This window comes from Pygocentrus nattereri, chromosome 1 (assembly GCF_015220715.1).
Source record: "Pygocentrus nattereri isolate fPygNat1 chromosome 1, fPygNat1.pri, whole genome shotgun sequence".
In the NCBI taxonomy this organism is placed as follows: Eukaryota; Metazoa; Chordata; class Actinopteri; order Characiformes; family Serrasalmidae; genus Pygocentrus; species Pygocentrus nattereri.
Window position 1 is genome coordinate 41018950 of NC_051211.1, and position 22055 is coordinate 41041004.

The following is a 22055-nucleotide window of genomic DNA, read 5'->3' on the forward strand; positions in this document are numbered from 1 at the left end:
TTTAGCAGGCCTCTTTTTGAAATACCTGGGGCAATAGAAAGTGGCCCGGCTCCTTATAACCTGGCTCTAGTGCATCCCAGGACGTGTGTGTACTGCACACTTGCATGCTGGAAGTAGGTAGCTAGTTCATTAACGGTCGAGTATGTACTGGATGGAAGTTAGTATGTACTGCTTAAGTATGCCATTCGGGACGCAGCCAATGCAACTGCTGCACTGTTTAAGTTGGAAAGGGACAATTGGAATGAAAAGCGGACTTCAGCTTCGGGACTTTTCAGTGTTTGAGTTTCTCGTTGCAGATTAAATGCATCAGGAAACCAGATGGAGTGGTTATAAACGCGGATATGTCTGTTAGGCTCCAAATTATGGATGTTTGTCTTAAAGCTTTCTCTTTGCCGTTTTGTTACCTACAAGCTAGGTGAGACCGTTGTCTGTGTACCAACCTTCAGGGTCAGTGAATGACCAGTTATTATGAGGAGCCAGGCCATTTCATATTCCCGTTTTAAAATCCTATAACTCGAGTTTAAAGGCTCTTAATATATAACAGCAGTGTTAAAATGTTTTTTTTTTGCTATTCAGTGTTCAGGAAATGAATGTATCATAAACAGCATTAATAAACTGATTGTGCTCAAATGCGCCTTAACCCATTCATTTTGGACTCGCTCGGGAGCGCCCTCTAGTGTTTGAGAAATTACATTCGAGTGGTAATTATTCTCTCTATAAGTTCTATGGCTATACATTCATTCCAACGTTTAAGGGCTGATTATTGTTAAAGCTGTGTTAAAAATCATCCTTCTTTGCAATAAAATAAAGCTTTGCTGATTATTCTATGTTTACTTAAACAAATAATTCTGCTGTGGAGCCGCAACAGGACAGTAAAAGAGCCGCAAGTTGCAGACCCCTGTACTGGACTAAAAGTAGACTAAATAATAAATAAAAATTTAAAAAAAGAAAAAAGGAGTGAAATGAGCCACAAAAGAAAAAAAAAGAATAAGCAGTACTTGTTTCAACATTTTATTACACAGGAAATCATAAGAATGTAATTGTGTTAGGTGCCTCTCAGCTCCACCTTATTCTTTCTAAAATCCCCCAAAAAACATAAATATTTAACATTTATAATTATATTTTGTTGTTCCAACATTCAAAGCTGTAAATTTGTTATAGCTACACTTTCTGTTAAAAACACAGTATGTACAATAAACAAGGTATCGTATTTGGCATACTTACAACAACATCCGTATTATATCATTTACAATTTTCTCAAGTACTGATTCTTGTGAATGTGTTCGTCTAAAATTCACAACTAATCCAAGTCTGAAAAAAGTGTAACTTACAAAAAGAGAACATAGATACAATACTCAAGTTAATTTTTCCAGAAGTAAAAAGGAACAAGAACATAGCACTGAGTGAGGTGATCAATATTTTCCTCTAAATGCTTAAAAAACAATACTTGGTATTCTGTTATTTATTCAGATTCTATTCTTCTGTGAATTGAAGGGAGGCTCTAACAACACATTTCATAAATATTCATAAACAGTGTATCAGTATTTGGGTGACACACTGCTATAAAAGTCAGTCTGGTTAAAGGCGTGTATGTGAATGTTTCTGTATCACAAATGAACATGCAGAAAATACTTTATGAATGTGTTAAGTAGGGCTGTGACAAGATAACTGTATATCGTACTTGTGCAACTTTCAGTGCATCGCTATATTTGAAAACATCTGAATTACTGTTAGAGTTTAGCTTAAACAGCAACTGAAAACAGACAAAGGCTGTAACATCAACTGAACATTGTTGGTGCATTAAAAAATGCAGAATTGAATTCCATTGTACAAAACCATCAGACATTATTCAGTGTTTGTGTAATGGTCAGACTTTATACAATACTGCAGCAGATCTAGTGTATGCTAGTACAGCAGCTCTCAAATGCTTTTAGTCGAAGGCCCTCTGGACAATATTTAAGCTAAGTGAACGAGGACCACGTCACCAGGCTTTCTCTGCAGCTATCGCTGACCTGCACATGCAAGAGACATGGTGCTGTTCTGACATTTCAGACCTCTTAAGTGGCTGCAGTACGAGAGTAAACGGTGATTGGCTGGCACATATTTATACATACAATTTAATAACGTCTACCATTTTAAACAAGAATCATACAGTATATGTCCAAAGGTTTGTAGACCCCCTTTAATGAATGAATTCAGCTGCTTTTAAGCTGCATCTATTGCTGACACAGGTGTTCAGCTGCAAACATAGCTTATATAATCTCCACAGAACAGAACTTCCAAGAAAATGCTACAGCAGCTGCACACAAGCCTAAAGTCACCATACCCAATGCTCCGCGTCCGGTAGAGGTTGGGCTGTGGAGAAATGGAACTGCATTCTCTGGAGTGATGGAGCTCTATCCAATACCACTTGGATATGTTGCAGTGGAACCAGAACTAATCATCAAACATGCATAGGTAACCTTACTAATGCTCTTCTGGCAGAATGGAATCAAATCCCCACAGTGATGTTCTAACATCTAGCATCTAGTGGAAGAATGAGGAGGTGGTTGGTATAGCATAGTGACTAACACCTCTGCCTTCTATGCTGTGGACTGGGGTTCAATCCTCCACCTGAAAAAGCAACCTACACAACACAAATAGGAGTCCTTGGGCAAGACTCCTAACGCTGCCTTCGCCTACCCGTGTAAAATGACCACGTTGTAAGCTTCTCTGGATAAGAATGTCTGCCAAATGTCGTAAATGTAAATGTAGGTGACTACAAGCTATTGGACATACAATGTATCTTTTTCCAAGGCCAAAGCAGATTTACTAAAATGACAAAACTAAAACGAAATAAACAGTTTTTATCTGAGGCTGCCCCAAGTATAAGAACTGCTATACTAGTACATTGTCACAACCCCATTAATAATCCTGTTTTAGAGCCTTTCAAATGAACCATTACCTACATTTCCTACTGACAGATGTGTGAATGGAGTGTGGCAACACAGGCAAATTTTATTGGCAGAGTAAAATGTGAGTAGGAACGCCAGGCCTCACATCTGTGTCGAGGTTGATGGTTCAGATTGGGTAAAAAATTCACAGTCACTGTACACTGCACCTTATTTAGGCTAGTTTCTGCCATGTGCATGGGCAGAGCTGTTTCCTGCATATTAGCCATGCATTGTAATGTGGGAAAGAGACTGTCATCAAATGTAGTTATGCTACTTACTACCTCATTTGTGCTTCGTCTTGACTGAACCTCAATTCCAAAGAGACAGCATACAAAATCTTGCATCTTTAGTCCTAGTGTGCAAACACACTGTGTGCATTCTACTTCAGGATCACCAGGTTTAGTTCCTTGCAGCTTCCATGTTACTTTGGCACAATACTTGGCAAAATCACCCACATATTAATCACTATGGTCAGGCTGCACTTCAGAAGTGACATCTGGGCCAGGATTCTGCCAAAAGCATGTAAACTATGAACAGCTCTGAGATATCCACATGGAACAAGCCGATGATGCTTCACCATCCTAATTGAGTGGCAGATGAGACTACAGTGTAGCAGAAGCTGAATGTTGTGTGCAAATAATTTCATTTCTGTTTCTTCAGATGTGCTGAGTAAGTCAGTAAGAGCATGATGGCATCAGGTATCATAATAAACTGATTTAAGTGGTAAATTGGCCACCCCAGTGCAGCATCCTTCATGATTCTGTTACTATGGAATGACTTGCTTCATGACATCCAAGTGTATAGGAACAAAGCCGTGGACGTTATCCAGTGCCTACATGAACACAGGTGTGCAGGCCGCTAGCACCTTTAAGCCATTTTAGAAAAGTACAGTGTACTTAAAACGTGCATTACTCATTAATAAAAGAATCTGTTTTCAATACTTAAGGCAAAAACCATCATTTTCATATAAATATTTACAGTAAATGGAATTAATATGCCTACCAAAACGCGAAGACAATGCCCCAGTGGTTACTTTAACATGTGATCCTTCTAGAACGTGAAAAGTGCAGAATGTAGCAGTCATGCCTCTGCAATACTGCAATACCCTCCTCTATTAAGAATACACTCCACAGTCTATTTGTCTGTCATATAAACTGGACATTTGGGTTTACTGACCCGAAGAGAGTGGGAGTGAAAGTGCAAGTGGTGTCGGGGTGTGTTCTGCACCCCAGCAGGGCTAAAGCTGAGAGACTTTCCTGGGAAGTGGCCTCGGTCTGGGCAGCTGCTCAAGCCGTCGGGGGTCCACTTCCGGCTTGCCACTGCGGAGCTGGTGTGGTTTTGGTGGTATGGGCGGGGCATCTGCACTGGGGGGTGGTATGGACAGGCTGTGGGGGAGGGGAATGGGCCGCCGCGGGTTGTTGCGCTCGTACACACTATAAGGGGGCGGGGTTTTGTTCTCTCGGCGAAAGAGCTCGTCCGATCCGCTGGAGGCGGAGGTGGGGAGGGCGTGGTCTGAGGGCGGGGCTTCAGTGCCGGATGCTTCAGAGACGCTGCAGCGGCTGAGTGAGGAGATACCGCTGCTGTAGCTGCCCGACAGCACGGGGGAATTGGCAACGAGACCTGCAGACTGGCACTCCGTGGGTGAAGGGGTGAAGGGTGGGGCAGAGGTCTGCAAAGACACAAACACACGTGCTAAGAAATGTAATAAGACTATAAATATCAGATAGTCAGCCAGGGCAAGTACGACTGTCCCTGTCTGCTCTTTGCTTGTGAGTTTGATGCACATTTTCAGAAGTTTCAGAAGATTTTTGGCTTACTCCAAACACAGACCATCAGCCAAGACATGTTTGGCATGTAAATTTAGCTTCTTTTGTTTATAACTGGAACTGCTAGGCTAACAGTGTAAATGAACACTGGAAGGCAATAGTCACCCAAACCATTTACACTGACATATGACTATTTTTCTAACGTATTTGCTTCAACACTAGCCTAATAGCTCTAGTTCTAAACTAAAGAAGTATTTAGTTTAGTTTGAAAACCAAACATGTCTTGCCCTATCAACTATATTTAAGGTAAGTGGAGAATCATGTAAATTTGATTCCTTTAATATATATGATATACCTTTAAACTATTCCTTTAAATGAATCATGCCAGCAAGAAAATGAGCCAAAAAACCCTCACTGACATTCCTAAGAGCAACAATTATGAGTATGATTCATGATTTCTGCTATAATCGTACCCTACAGAGGAAGCTGACACCCTGGCATGGGTTCCTAAACACTGACCTTGAGATGTAGTCACCTACTGAGTTTTGTTCCCACTTCAGTGCAATGTATTTGATACAACCCACACTTTCATTAATATTAGAGTTCCACTGCACTGTATATGAATTCTGCAGGAGGGCGGATGTCCATGTGCAGGGTTGGACATTAATGACCTATACTACAAACTAGAACATGAAATATGATACATCATGGATTTGCTCTTGTCAGAACATTTTCTGCACAATTGTATTGCAGTTGTAATATCATTATATTCTCACACCATATTTCCTTCCATATTTCAGACATGTAGAGCATTCAGAATAATTAGGCTGAATTGCCAAAGAAACGAATGGTGTTAATTTTTCTGCAACAACTAGCACAGTTGGATGAATGCCAGAGCAGGACTTTACAATTAATTTAACAAGTTTAAATATGGACGTTTTCACACCCGCCCACTCTTGGGGTGGTCGTGGAGGGTGTTCACAAATTATGCGTGCTGCCTGATTTAAAAGAAATGTTACCCAACCCATTTCTTAAGTGCTGCTCTGAGATTTTTCACTGCATTCAAATACACTAAAAGCTTTTGTCCTTTCACAGCCCACAACCCATGAACTGACAGCTCTGCGTGACCTGCCAATCAAATTTACTGTGTGGACGCTGCCTTTATGTGTGTGTGTGTGTGTGTTTGGTTGGGGGTTGGGGGGGGGGGGGGGGGGGGGGGGTTTGAATGGCAGGCTCCTGGTCTGCCTGAAGCGAAGCAGATAGCTGCCCATCAAACTCATCAAGCTTGCACTTTGCCTATATACACACACACACACATATATATATATATATAACGTCTGTGAAATCAAACTTAGGAAGCAGCACTGACTGACAATCAATTTCACAGCTGTTGTGCAAATGGAATAGACAACAGGTGGAAATTATTGGCAATTAGAAAGACACACTCAATAAAGGAGTGGTTCTGCAGGTGGGGAGCACAGACCACTTCTCAGTACCTTTCTGCTTTCTGACTGATGTTTTGGTCACTTTTGAATGTTGGTGGTGCTTTCACACTCGTGGTAGCATGAGACGGACTCTACAACCCACACAAGTGGCTCAGGTAGTGCAGCTCATCCAGGATGGCACATCAACGCGAGCTGTGGCAAGAAGGTTTGCTGTGTCTGTCAGCATAGTGTCCAGAGGCTGGAGGCGCTACCAGGAGACAGGCCAGTACACCAGGATACGTGGAGGAGGCCGTAGGAGGGCAACAACACAGCAGCAGGACTCCTTTATGCAAGGAGGAACAGGAGGAGCACTGCCAGAGCCCTGCAAAATGACCTCCAGCAGGCCACAAATGTGCATGTGTCTGCACAAATGGTTAGAAACGGACTCCATGAGGATGGTATGAGGGCCCGACGTCCACAGATGGGGGTTGTGCTCACAGCCCAAAACCATGCAGGATGCTTGGCATTTGCCAGAGAACACCAGGATTGGCAAATTCGCCACTGGCGCCCTGTGCTCTTCACAGATGAAAGCAGGTTCACACTGAGCACATGTGACAGACGTGACAGAGTCTGGAGACGCCGTGGAGAGCGATCTGCTGCCTGCAACACCCTTCAGCATGATCGGTTTGGCAGTGGGTCAGTAATGGTGTGGGGTGGCATTTCTTTGGAGGGCCGCACAGCCCTCCATGTGCTCGCCCAGGGGTAGCCTGACTGCCATTATGTACCGAGATGAGATCCTCAGACGCCTTGTGAGACCATATGCTGGTGCGGTTGGCCCTGGGTTCCTCCTAATGCAGGACAATGCTAGAACTCATGTGGCTGGAGTGTGTCAGCAGTTCCTGCGAGATGAAGGCATTGAGGCTATGGACTGGCCCGCCCGTTCCCCAGACCTGAATCTGATTGAGCACATCTGGGACATCATGTCTCGCTCCATCCACCAACGCCACATTGCACCACAGACTGTCCAGGAGTTGCTTTAGTCCAGGTCTGGGAGGAGATCCCTCAGGAGACCATCCGCCACCTCATCAGGAGCATGTCCAGGCATTGTAGGGAGGTCATACAGGCACGTGGAGGCCACACACAATACTGAGCCTCATTTTGACTTGTTTTAAGGACATTACATCAAAGTTGGATCAGCCTGTAGTGTGTTTTTCCACTTTAATTTTGTGTGTGACTCCAAATCCAGGCCTCCATTGGTTAATAAACTGAACAAAGTATTCAATGAGAATATTTCATTCATTCAGATCTAGGATGTGTTATTTGAGTGTTCCCTTTATTTTTTTGAGCAGTGTAGTACTGTGATAACTGACAGGGCTGTATGGGCTGTATGTAAAAGTTTTTACATTTTTTGCAATTTTTGTTATACAAGTTGATGTACCACAAGTTTAACTTTTAGATTAAAGATAGATAAAACTATTTAAAATGCTTGTAAAAAGTATAAATATCAAAATGTGGCATCAAAAAATCATTTTAACAATGAAAAAAAATGCATGTAAAAAGGCATGTATTTGACACAAAAATTCACATTCCCCAGAAGGGGGCGCTATTAGCACTAAAGTAACATTTTAAATTTTTTGTTTGCATTTTGAGTGTGAGAAAATGCATGTAGGGTAAGACTCACAAATTTCAGAACAAAAAGGGAAATGGTTTATGACCTAAAGTAAGATTCACTATTATTTAATCAGCTTAGTAATAAAAACAGGCTAAAGACAGTATATAGGATAAAAAGTAAAAGGCACTAAAAGTAAAGGTAGGTACAAAAGGGGGTGCTTCAACTCTCAAATCTAAGATAACTTATCTCCCAAATAATTGCTGGTTTTAGGTATGACATTAAGCAGCTTTTGGATATTTTGTTTTGTTTGTTTACATACATCTGAATTTTGTTCCCCAGTGGTTTATTTCCATAAACAGTAATATTACAATATTACCATAAACTCATAAACTTGAGAAATGTTGTTTGATACTGCAAACACCACATGGATAGAACAGACCACAAATAATTCATTCAACTTCCACAATTACTACAACACACAAATATTACTGAATGGAAATATTCACACACGTACACAAAGGTCTATGAAGTGTGTCACTGTCTTTTTTTTTTTGGTTTTTTTTTTTTTTTTTTTTTGTACAGGATTGATTTATCTCAACACGTGCGAGAATACTGCCACACTGCACAGCCTTATTTTGGGTAAAAAACTCAAAGACCCAATTATTGATGCTTAATTATTTAGTTATGATTATTTTTGGCCCTTTGCTAGACTAATAGGATATCGAAAAATATTGTTGTCTTAGTCCACGAGATGATGTTGAGAAGTCTTTTCGTTTTCTTTCTGGTGAGACGAGGGCTTCTGCAAGTGGTGGCATCATAACATCTAAGGATGTAAGGATTCCAATACAGTATTAAGAAACCGTATCGAGCAGTAAAACTATTATCAATACACTGGGATATTTTTCCATAGAAGTAATTTATACATTTTGCTATTTTTAGGGCTTATATTGTTATTTAAATCAACTCCATGTTAGAATCAAAAACTATGTCAAACCTGAAAATGTGTATGTCTTTACCACTCTGATAGAAACAGTTGGATCCAAAGTCCAAAGTTATTGACCTCTTATTGACCAGGGTATATTTTGGTTTGTCCATCTGAATTTACATGACCAACTCGTAAGGCAAACTATTCAGCAACTGCATAAAATAACCAAATTTTTTTTGTTTATTTATTTATTTTTTGTAAAAACTCCCCTCAACTTAACAGAAAATGTGTTTTATGATCACGCATATTGCTATATGTTTACAATTTACAGCTGAAAGCCAAAAATCGTAGTTTTTTTTTTTTCATAAAAATTTTACAGCGTATAGGACTAAGACACCATCTGTTTATAGTTTATAGCCCAGATTTGTGTAAAAATGGGTCGACTTTCAGTAGACAAAAAATAGTGAGTTCAGCTTCTTTTATTATAAGGGTTTAAGTTACATTACTCATCTATTTGACTGGAAAGAAGACAGTTACAGCCTCATATGACACCCACCTTTTGAATGTAGCCATGAAATGTGAAAGTTCTGAAGACTAGGACGAAGTGTGTTTTGGAACCATCTCAATATGTTATTTCAAAACTCTTAATGTATCACATTTCTTTAAAATCGCAATAGAATTAGGTACTGTAATGATATTACAGTGGAGAACCTTAAGTGATTCTATTCCATATACTGGACACTTGGGAATTTTTTTTGTATTAGAGCATAAAAGGGGCGATTAGTGAGTATCTGACATCCAGAAACCCTAGACCGAAATCGATACGCACTGCAAGATAAGAATATGATGAAGCAGAACAGGACATAATTACTGGCTCTATAACAGACTGGTTAGAACATGAGGAGCACAAATCTGTGATTAGTCAGTAATGGATCGCAGATTCCTCTGCACACCTTTGAATGTGAATATGCTCCTTTAAACACAATGCTAACGATATCTCTGCTTTCACAGGGGAAATAAACCTGAATTTAATAGTAGGCTCAAACTCTTTCTGAGCTTCAGCTACCCTGAAACAATCCACACACCTGTAGTGAGACAGAGAACAAAAGGGCATATCTGAAAACTGGGATGTCAGCCAAAATAGTGCATCTAACTAAACAACTAAATTAGATCACACTGGTACTGTCTGATGGGTTGTATAAAATACTAACAACTTGGTTTGTTTGGATGAACGCAGCCTTCCAGGGTAAATAAATTTGTAATGCACAGCAGGATGAGGTAGTCTAGTGTGCACCAGCTCAGTGCCAGCGGGATCAGTGTCATCTGCTCATGCCTTCCACACACATCGAGGCTTATTTGAATGTGCCTTGACCCAGTTCCAGGACCTCCATCAAGCATTTCAAAACAGCAGAACAAACATCATTAAAATAAAGTTGAGCAAATATGAGATATATATATTATAATTTATATATATATATATATATATATATTATAATTATGTATCTATTATAAATAATAGATAATTTTACAGTCTGGCAAAACATTTTAAATTCAAATTAAAAATAAAACTTTACCCTTACCTCATATATTTAGCAGAAAATTAAACAGAAGAACTAAATATGTCACATTTTTATTTAGTATTTCCTGTTATTACAATGATTTCAGGAGACTTTCAGTTTTTCAAAGAAACCTGCAGAGATATTATGGCTTATAAGTTGGGTGTATTTTTTGCTTCTAATGATCCAAGTAATCCCGATTATGAAATGAGACAGCTTCTTGACAGCTACACCTCCTTTCAGACCCATAGCATTATCTTATCGTACTGGAAGGATGGACAAAAACAACTGTGGATTTTTTTTAGATCTGAAGCAAGAATCAAGCTTTCTCCTACTATTTATCTAATGATGACAGTTTTGGTGGTATACCAGATCTTGTATATGTGTTAGTAGAGCTGTCATTATTTTTTTTTCCGATATGGGAGTCGCAAGATTGTACGCACTGTGAAACGAATACAATTAGATTTACTGCTATAAAATGTGTGACAGTCTGGTTGATGGAAATGTTTTAGCATTGTTTTCCAGTAGTTTTCTTTGATACAAGACATGGAATTCCTAAAAGTAATAATCATCAATGTAAAAAACTCAGCTGCACAGCTTTCAGAACTGGAAAAATCTGGTTTGGTTAGCCTACTTTGGATGGTTGATTAGCCAAGCTGTTTGAAATGCTGAGGTTTCAGTGGGCAATGAATGGTAGAAGAATGAATACCTCAAATATGTTTACTCACTTGTTACTGCTGCTCCATTTAAATTGGAATGGAATTTTTTTATAAGAAGCTGGACAACCCACTCCAAACCGAGGTTTTTCAAAGGCACACTCCAAACGGAGTTTTATGAAAAAAAAAAGAAAAACTGGCAAGATGGCTGCATGAGAGACCCACAAATGTGAGTATTTTCTGCATTAAAAAATTATGATAACCATTGTATTATCTTAGTTTAATGTTGCTTTAATGTACTATGGTCGTTTTCTACATAAGAAGCATAAAAAATTGCTAATAGCATGCTAATGTCTCAGTAGCTAGCAAGCTAACTTTCCCCTTCCACCTTAAATAGTCCATCAGTATTGACACCTGAAGCACGAGAATCCTGCACCATTTAAGGTGCAATGGGAAAATTCTAACAAGAAGCTGATGAATAGCTGACTTTAACTTCGTATCACTAGAGAATTAGCGGTGGGCAATAATAAATAATCGTCTTATACTCCCTCTTTGAAAGCATATGATGCCCTAAATGTAACGACAGCCCAGCAGCGAGGTTGGTGAAAATGTCCCTTCTCTGTTATCACTGAAGATGGGCTGGATTGCCTACAGTGCAGCGCTAGTAGCTGTTAATGAAGCAATGTTTTTTTTTTTTTGAGAGTCATCCCAGTTCATAGGGCAAGATTTTTATCACTACCCCTTGTAACTCAGTTCCAAGGGGTTAGGATGACACTTGAAAACAAGGGGGAAGAGGTAAAAAGAAAAAATGTGATTGGGCCATAGTTTACATTTTTGTATTTTTGTTTACTTTTAAGCTGGGATGGGCTCCAGCACCCCCCACAACCCTGAAATTAGAAAATGTGTGTGTTTACTTTTACATATTGTACTTTTGTTTATATTCTTTTCTATTCATGTCTTCTATGAAAATGACATACCAGTTTTCCCTACAACAAAGAAAAACAGAGAAAAAAAAACACTTTATAGTTTATAGGTTTATAGGTAACCGTATGGCATTATAGTTTGATATAGTTTGAGGTAAGTGGGATATGATTTTGCATATAATTTGTACAATGTTGATTGGTGATTATAGGCTTCCATTACTTGTTAGCTACATTAGCCTCATAGCTTCAGTGCAAAATTTAAGAATCAAACGTCAGACATCATGAATATATTTAGGGTAAGGGGAATCATGTACATTTTTCACTGAGCCATCACATTAACACTAACACATATTGCTTTGAGGAAACTGAGGTCTGGTAATGATAGTGATGGCTTTGTATCTCATATGAATACAGCACAACACAACCTATACTTTGCCACATAAGCACAAAAATAACACACCAGCTACAGAGAAAAAGGGCTCCTACCTTTTGTGGTGAGCGTGACGCTGGCACTGGTGACTGTGATCTTATGTTCTTAGCAGGAGAGCCTGTTCAAAGAAACAGATAATGGTCACTGAGCCTGGGACATTCTTCACTATTTGACATAAGGATTTCAGACAGTTAAATTTAGCCGGCAGTCACACGGCCACGGCCGTCTTTGAAGCAGGGAAACATATTGCTACACGCTGGAGGCTCCCGCTAAGCGGCTTACTCGTCTGCCAGCTGTTCTTTTTCAGGACAACGGGCTCCATTAGAGTCCACCAGTGTCAACTACAATGAACAGGAGGACAGATGGACTCTAAAAATGTCCACCCTGTCAGGACTGGTTAAAAAATGATGAGAAGCAGAGAAAGGGAGAGAGGCAGAGTGAGGGAGAGGCAGAGGAGACAGGTTGGGAAGCAGCGAGAGGAGAGTCCGGCTTTAGCCTGCCATTTGAGGATTTAATGAAGCCCAGAGGTGTCATGCAAACTAGAGAGAAAAACGCTATGAGAAGGCTCATGTCTTCAAGCAATAACCAGGATTAAAACATGAGAGAGAGCAGGCTGAATCCCCTTAAGGCAGATGTGCTTTTTCACCCCACTACATGCAAGTTAAGTTTACTTTGAGATTCCAAATGACTGATCTACTTAAGGATCTAGAAAAAAAAGTCCTGACAGAACATGAGACCAAGATAACCTTGAAAATGACTTTTTGACTCAGATGTTGGCAAGATGAATACTAAAAAGAAATACAGATAGAAAAGGACAGATGGTAAAGGAATACTCCAGTGTTTTGCAACCTGATCTGCTGCATCTGTAGCGTACAGTTGTTTACCACAGACAATAATTTCTGTGTTTTTCCCTCTATGTAGAAAAGGACAGAAAACCCACCAACCTGAAACTCAAACTGGACAGTTGGTAAGGTATTGTAAATCTGCCGAATTTGTTCTTTCATAGTTGTGACTAGTTTTTAGGAAGAATTTGTAGTAACTCCTCACTTCTGACTGGTCTGCGCAATAGGTAAAACTCATTTTAGCATACTATTAGCATAAACTCATTAGCATAAATACACCCCCCACCCATGCTTGTACCCCAACCCCCATACCCTCAACCAATAAATGCAGTGTGCTACAGCTTAGGCGTACTGTCAACTATGTCACCTAATGTAAATTTATAAGCTCCTTCTGGTGTAGGTTTATGGCGACTTGTAAGCTAATAGCACTCCTTGCTGGAGAACAAGGAGTACAACACATGTTCTAAATGAGTGATGTCCAAAGCCTGCTCACATGCTGTACATATAAAACATTGGTGTTTTATGTCATAAGTCAGTCTGAAATATACAATATAGTTTTTGAGTGTCTAACATATTATTTGTGGTAACTGAATGTACACTACATACGCAGCACACAAAGTCAGTTAAACAACTGTAACATCCCTTTAAGTATAGTAAGAAGTAAGGCACAGCCAAACCGTACAGTAGACAGAAGGTCTGACAGTTAAAAAGGTGCAAGAAATATTAGTGCCAGCGGACGGGATCAGTCACAGTAGATTTGTTTCTTATTTACCTGAGTACGATGGCCTAGGAGGGACAGGGGGGCACAACAGCTTTCCGACAGAGTCAGAGAGCGGTGTGTCAAGACTCCAGCTGCTTGGGGCAGGCTTGACTACTTTCACACACAAAACATGCAGCTTTGGTCAGTTCACTTAGCTCAGTAGCATCACAGTCCAAACAGAGTGCAGCAGTGTCTTATTTATGGTGACACGCTTCACTGAAGAGCAGCCATAGGCTACTACTAGTGCATGTGTTGAGAAGCAGTACCTTCTTCACTGGCTCACTGCACATGCCATTATCATAGGAATCCGCTTAGGTGCCACGTTAATAAAGGCTTTTCATCATTAATTCAAATTCCACTTTAGTTTGTTCGAATACTCTAACCTTCAACTACAGCTCAAAGAAAGCAATCAAAACGTTGGGTCTTTTTTTAATTAAACAAGGGGGTTTCTCGACTAGATTCACAGGATCTCCTTGGAATATGCAACATGAAGGACTGAAGCAGCACTCTTCGACACTGCAGATGCGTACAGCATGAATATCATAAATAAATATTTGACTTAAATCTTGCCTTCAATAAAGCCAACGCAAGAGAAAACCCATCGCCCTTGGGAATCAAAGACTGTCTTTGTACCTCTGAGGCATTAAATGCAGATTTCAATAAAAGAATAGATAAATGAGTGAGGGGATGGTGACTGAAATAATTCAGCCCTATTTTGAATAGCAATGAGAGTAGCACTGGTGCACCTGAGATGAATCAGGCTCACATGCACTGTTGCCACTGGATAAAGAGAGAGCTCAACTGTCAGCTAGAATCAAATCCAGCTAGGCAACCATCAAAACATCTCACAACAACACTGTGACCCAGTGCATGCAAGTGTGTGTGTGCTGTGATAAATGCAGCTCACCTTTTTCTGGATTGGAGATGTTGGGGTCACTGCGAGGCAGAGAGGCATCTCCTGAAGGATGTGGCATTGTCCTCTGTACAGGAGACACATAGGCACGTTTATGGAGGAACCGTCTCCTCCTTTTTTATCTCAGCTTTTCACAACAAAATTACTTTTCTGCTACAGCATCTGCTGCTTTAATCTTTAAGGAAAGATTGTTACTGATGCAAAGCTCCACTTTCCATTATACTCCCAGTGTTTTGCCTTTATTTCTCTCCAAGACCAAGGTGACCATTCATTTTAGTGGTTATATAGAATGTGTATTGTATGGTTTATAGTCTTTTACTACATCTACATGCATTAGAGAGATGCTGCTGGTGTGTGTCCCTCTCTTACAATGATGCACACAAAACTTCTTGAATACTTAAAAACTCCCACTAGTGGAAAATCTTCAGCTGATGGGCTTAGGGTACAAATATTTGAATCCCTAGCTTTGATTTACTGGGCTTGTATAATGTTACCACATGTGGAATCCATGATGTTGTTTTGTAATGTGGGGTGAGTATAATAAACATATTTCCTGGGGTCCTGGGACTCCTTGGGGAGTCCAGAGGTTTGAGATACAAAAAAATATATTTACACACACACAATCACAAAAATACAGCATTTATCTGTGTGGGGTCAAAAGTTTGGTTGGGCATATAGTGTATTGTCCACATGGTGTAGAGGTTTTGTATTTACAGTGTATTTATTTATGTGGGTTTGAGAGTTTGTGTTTATATACGGTGTATTGGGTTGAGAGAGAATAAGTATATAGTGTATTTTGCAGTGTGGGGTCAAGAGAGCTCAGGGTATATGGTGTATTTAGCAGTGTGGGGTTAAGAGAGGTTGGTGTATATAGCATGTTTAGCTGTTTGGGGTTGAGAGAGGATGGATATATAGTGTATTTAGCAGTGTGGGGTTAAGAGAGCTCAGGGTATATAGTGTACATATTTACCTGTGTCGGGTCAAGTGGGTTGGGAAATATAGCACTGCAGGGCCTCTCTCTTGGGGAGAGGCAGGAGTTCTCACGGGCGTGTTTGTGTTTCTCGGACAACTGCGGTGAACCTGAGAAAAGGTTGAGGAGACGGTGTTAGACTACTAACGTACAATAATGTGCACTTACACACACACACACACACATTGTCTCTCTCTCTCTCTCTTTGTACTCTTTCTCCTGTCTTGCTGAACAGACAGTATAGGAGCAGTATCCCCCTCCCCCAGGTAAGCTCCCTGCTAAGGTGAGAATTGTTCTGTGCTGGTGGCAGAGAGCTGTTTGATGCTGAGATGGATTCACAGAGAGAGGGAGCGGTTCAAACGTGCCTGCAGCTCAGCCTGTTTCCTTCATCAGTGGGGACCGGGTGGCATTCTCCTGCCACTCCTCACCACCACAGCCATCAGCAGCGCTATTGCAGCACTGCCTGTAATTCTCTCCAACACATTACAACCTGTCTGCACTTCATGGAGGTCCCAATGAAACCAGAGAGGCTAGAGCAAGGCTGCCAAGAGGATTGCCTCCAAAAATGCCTGTATATTACTGTAAAGGTCTGCATTCACTCGAGAGAGCAGACTGTGAGTGAACAGTGAGGTATTTCTGTTACTATATGTAACTGTGTAATGTATGTGAGCAACTATACATACATAGACATATAAAAGTATACAAATATACACACATATACAAACACCCTATGTATTATATAGTATAGGTGGTATATATACAAATATACATACATATACACAAACAAATACCTACCTGTACTAAATATATTGTATATAGATGCTTCCAATGTAATATCAGTCAGAATTTGGATACAGTCGTATTACATATTACCCTTTTAAAAATATGAAGACATCAAAATGGGATACTGGGAAATACTGACCTTCTAACAAATTTGGATATCTGGACCCACATATCTCATCAATATCTGATTGGTTCAAACACATTACTGAGGACAGAAATTCCATAAATTAATCTTTCATAAGTTAGTAACTGGGATAGTGTAATAGCTCAGAAGTTTTCAACTCCATCCATCCATCCATTTTCTAAGCCGCTTCTCCGTCAGGGTTGCAGGGTTTTCAACTCCAAATTTCACTAAATTAAAATCCTATCATGCAAACTGTTTGTTCATGTCTGACATGATATAGAGCAACACATTGAGTACAAATTTGATTTGAGCTAAAAAAAAAAATTTCAAAGACTCAGCCTCAACCACATCATCAATTTCTATTTGGGTCTAAATCTGACCCAACCTCAAGAAAATTCTGTGCCAAACTGACCAGAAATTGCAGAATAAAACCTGATACTTCAAATGATACCACAGTTTAAACTACTGCGTAGTGTTCATGTTATCTTTGATAATAGCTAATTAAAATAACATGAAAAAAAAATCAGCTTTGCTAAATTAAGTCTAAATTCCGTATTACCAAATGTATTCATCAACTAATGCTTCTGAACAACAAAAGCTTTTAGTCTGAATACAACTTTGAAATGCAGTGTTCTAACACTGTACAGTGCTGACCTGTTTAACCCTAAAACACACACATAAAATACTGAATATATAAAAAATATTTCTGGTTAAACAAATGAAACACAAATTTCCTTACGGCTGCACTAAGATGTGCTCTCCTGTATCAATTTGTTGTTTTTTACTTTCAGCACATCCATTTTCTCACAAGTGTGGGCCTCGTGGAGCTTATTACTAAACCCTGTCAACAACACAAGAGGGTGACTCCAGCATGCCAGATTAAAATGTTTTGAGGTAATAAAAGGGAGGAAGAATAATGGAAAGAGAAAAACTAAAACAGAAGGAAATCTGTTACATCTTAAAATCTGTTAAAAGTGAGAGGCGGGCTGTGAGAAATTGAACGTGAAATTTTAACCCTGAGCTGAGCCCGACTGGGTCATTCAGTTCTGATGGGTTTGGAAAAAACATTTCAAGCAGGAAAGTGTGTTCATAAGTGACAATAGGAAATGATTATTGTGACCTAAATAAAAGCTCTACTAATGAAGAGTTCTACAGGCCTGTAAACATCACAAACATACACTGTGGGCTCGGAGGGAAAGTAGAGTAGCCGTCCTCACCTCTGGCACTGGATGGAGCTGAGCTGGTGACATTGGGAGATGCTGAGTGATTGGAGCTAAGGCTCGAGGTAGATGGGCTGGGCTGAACATGGACAGGGAGAGCAAAAAAAAGAAAGAAAAACACAAAGATCACAAACTGTCCTCTGAGATCTGAGATAAAAGCACAAGAACAGCATTATCATTTCAATCCAGCTTTTTTCAACTCATACCTGAGAACCTGCGAATCTTATTGTCATAGAGAGAAAAAAGGTGAGAACGACAGAGAGATTAAGAATGCGTGTGTGAAAAAGAGAGAAAAGGAGATGAAGATGAAAACAGCGTGAGGGCAATTAAGAGAAAGATAAGAGCAGAAGAAACAGAAGTGGAGAGAGTGAGATTAGGGGAGAAGATGAAAGAGGGACTGATTGGGAGCAGGGAGAAAGAGAAATGTAGGAGGAGGTGCAGTAAGGGTAGAGGTGGCAGGCTGATTTAGTGCCTGAGAGTTCTGTTGAACGAGTGAGTGTGTGTGTGTATGTGTGTGAGCTGTCGGCACGCTCTGTTAGAGCACTCACCTGCATGTTGAAGACTTCGTCTGAGCTTTCTGACTGGCCCGTAATGTTGCTCACTTCATTGGAGGCCTGCGATGACAGTGAGGACGAGGAGTAGCGATTCACCGCAGGATAGCTGAGAGGACTGCACGCACACACATTGACACAAGCAGTGTTAGAATTCAGCCTCCATATGGTGTTTTTATTTTAAGCAAAGCTGTGAGTAGTAAACTCTTTACACTTGTGGTGGAGTGGGGTGGGGGGGTTACAGTTTGGCAGCAGCTACAAACTGACAGTTGTAACATAGACAACTTTCCAGTCCAATAAGTGCAAATGAACACAAACATGGTGCAGTCAACTCCTAAGGGCACTATATATGTCTCCTGCTTACTGAAACACTACTGAAACACTCCACTGACACCAACACTTAAAAGACGGATTCCAGATGGTTTAACCAGAGGAGGTGGTGTGATTTAAGTGACTGCTGAAGGGATCTGTTAACCTATATTAATCATCATTGCAAAAAATGATTACTCAGCAAGTGAGCATAATAAATAATAAATCTGGTGATATGCCTTATATTTCTCATTTCGAGATTGTAGAGTTTGATATTTTTAACTTGTGTTAGCTAATTTTATCAAGTGCCTAATGTCTTGCAACGATGGAATTTGCATGTTCTTGTGTCTACTTGGGTTTCTTCCGGGTGCTCATTTCCTCCCACAGGCCAAAGACATGCAGTTGAGCCAATTGTGTATGCCAAATTGCCTGCCCTGTGATGGACTGGTGGCCTGTCCAGGGTGTTTCCTGCCTTCTGCCCTATGATCACTGGGATGGGCCCCAGCACCCCCATGACCCAGAAGGATAAGCGGCTGTGTGTGTTTGTCTTTGAACAAGTAAGATTATCTGCTCACAGTGTAAGGCAATTTCTCTAGATAAAAGCCTTTGTATAAATAGGCCAAAAAATCTTGTAATATACTTACAACAATCTTAAAATGATAACTTTTTGCAGTGCAACATCAGTAGGAAGTGAATAGCCTTTTGCAACTCACCAAACCCAGAATAACCTTAAGGTCAGACCTGATAATAGACTTAATAAATTGTTATTAAATGTTGCCTTTGCCGTGTGCATCCAGCTATCTATGCTAGTTTAGGGAAATTATACCTACACATTATCCGGTACAAATCAACCAGTCAAATCCCTGACAGATTGGCCTATCCATGCTCTGCCTCTTATGTGTCCTTTCATAGTAACTGTTACTTGGCTGGACAAGCTTTACAGGGCACTGGCAAAAATCCTATTCAACCTAATCAGAATGCAGAAAGCTGTAAACAAAAAGCATGACAATATGTTGCCTTAAGCTATATAAGTAATGTCAACCTATTGTCTGTCTATCTACTGATGGCTGTGGAAAACCAGAAATCTTTAGATTTCAATGAAAAAATAATGGGCCAATAACAGTCTCTATAAAAGACTGTTTTGAGTTGATTCCAGTCGGTCTCTGATCTGTCTTAACAAAGTGACTACACCTGTACATAATCATCATCTGAAATTAGTCACATACATGTAATTCAGGTATTTTGACCTAAACTGAGTTGTACAATGCACAAGACCTACAATGTCTGATTCAGTTGAATGGGATTTTGCCAGTGTTCTGTGAAGCCTATCCAACCTTCTTACAGCTGTGAATGAAAATATTATGGGGGGTGCATAGATCTAGGTCTTGGGGTCTGATTCTGCACACAACAAACACCTGTCATAGTCTCTCTCACCTGCGTCGGGGCACCACGCGACCTCCCTCTGGGCTCAGGATGTTTGGCATAGAGTTGCGACCGGGGCGTGGGCTTCCATTGGGAAAGTGGATAGGACTGGCCCTCACATATGCTGGGAACTCCTGTGATATGTGCAAGGAAATAAACTAGCTTGAAAAGGAAAGCAGAGAGAGTGCACAGAAGACTAGAAAGGTCTAACGCAATATAGAATTAAGTGCAGAGATATGGGCATTTCACCAAATTATTTAGACCTAAATAACATAACTATCTGGCTCACCAGTTTTAGCTGAAAACATCTAATTTGGGGACAATTAAAATGATCTTTGTTAAATATGTCACCTTTTGTTTTAGAAATAGACACAAACATAGACATAACTATTCATATTTTTCTATGAATTCATTTGAATAAGCAGGTTTACCTGAATTCCTAGGCTGGATTTCATCAGATGGAACTGGTCTACCAGTTTTTTATGCAGTGGCCGCATATCCTGAGGGACGAACTTCTCATGGACGGCCAGACCAAACTCCAGTATGTGTGCCTGAGAGAGATACAGAGACCTCGAGCTTTATAGACATTTAATTTTTAAACATTTTAAACCAACGCACAATAAACATAACTACAATATTTTAAACTGCACAATAAAAAACACATCACCGCTTAATTTAGCACATTGTCTAGATTGCAGTGTTTATACTCAAGGTGTACAGGCAAAGCTGAACAGCCACAGTGGTGTAAAATAAGACAGAACTAATGTGTCATAAAAGTCATAAAAAGTAATAGAAGTTTCTACTGTCCAACTGATCTCTTTATCCGACTCAAATATGCTTAGAAAGAAAAGGAGAAAATGACATATGAGTGAGAAACATTGAATTATGGACTGACTGGACCATCAGTTTGGTTAGTATTTGCCTTGTGTGTAAAAAGATGTATCAATACTGACCTGCTCGAACATCAGTTCTCTCAGTCGTCCGATTTTATCTCCGTCCTCCGGGTGATTCATCATGTAATCTTTCACAAAGAATGCCTGAAGAAAACACATGCAGTTAGACCATCCAAACAGTCAAACATGGGGATGTATGCTTTTATATATTCTTCAAAGCAAAAACACACAACTGATAATCTTTCTGTAGCTGTCGGCTTAAGTCTGCAACCTTGTTGGGTAAATCAAAAATACATTTTTAAAATGAAGAAAACTTAAGCTCAAAGTTACATCAGTTGAAGGGCGAAATTCTCCAGTGTATTAACATTTTAATAGTCTCTGACTTTGGAATTTCCTGTCAGTACCAGAATCGGCCATAAATATTAAAATTTTCTTGCTTGTGACCTCTAGCAGACTTGCATAAGTGCATGCGTCATCTAACCTCTAGGTGCTTCATATGCATAATATAGTGAGGAGCCTACAGAAGACAACGATGCGCTTTGAACTTTTGATTTTGTATCCATTTGGATGCTATTCCATGATGTCATGGCACGAGACTGAACTCTTCCAGACAGCAGAAATGAATTGCAAATGGCAGGCGCTCGGAGAAAACATGCTGCTTTAAAGGAATGCCATTGAGAACAGAGCTCAGGAACACAGCCTTTTCAAATCTTCAGAGGAGGAAAGAGAGCGGGGTGAGGAACAGAGCCTGGATTTGTCTGCAATCTCTCCCAAGGATGACGGGCCTGTATCTCCAAAGAGCCAGCCAGAGAGGAGAAGCTACAGCATGGAGCGCCTTCCTCCAGCTTCAAAGAGCCACGCGGAACAACTCCAGCGCCCTAAATCTGATAAAGCAGACGTTCCACCTCAACTCCACCACCACTCCGACAAATATCGCTCAGAATTTCAGCCTTATAAGTGTGTCTAAGAGCAAGCAAATTAAGCAGTACTCTTTAAACTCTATGAGCTGGTTTCCAAGGCAACGGTTAAGAGTAGAACCAGAT

General features: G+C 40.2%; 1 protein-coding gene across 4 annotated transcripts in view; it reads right to left on the minus strand.

Moving 5' to 3' along the window:
- Positions 1-998: 998 nt before the first annotated feature.
- The window catches only part of dock4b (dedicator of cytokinesis 4b), a 164196-nt gene continuing 143139 nt past the window's right edge, over positions 999-22055 (minus strand). Inside the window, exons 44-53 of one of the 4 annotated variants that reach the window (XM_017694007.2) lie at positions 21073-21156; positions 20551-20670; positions 20132-20253; positions 18386-18506; positions 17835-17916; positions 15711-15820; positions 14735-14807; positions 13840-13938; positions 12282-12343; positions 999-4602 (exon numbers count right to left, since the gene is read on the minus strand). In XM_017694007.2, coding sequence (XP_017549496.1) covers positions 4171-4602; positions 12282-12343; positions 13840-13938; positions 14735-14807; positions 15711-15820; positions 17835-17916; positions 18386-18506; positions 20132-20253; positions 20551-20670; positions 21073-21156 — 1305 coding nt within the window. In that variant the 3' untranslated portion in view covers positions 999-4170. Of the gene's footprint in view, positions 4603-12281; positions 12344-13839; positions 13942-14734; positions 14808-15710; positions 15821-17834; positions 17917-18385; positions 18507-20131; positions 20254-20550; positions 20671-21072; positions 21157-22055 lie in introns of all 4 variants that reach the window. The other 3 variants (XM_017694006.2, XM_017694008.2, XM_017694009.2) reach the window with 3 other exon arrangements.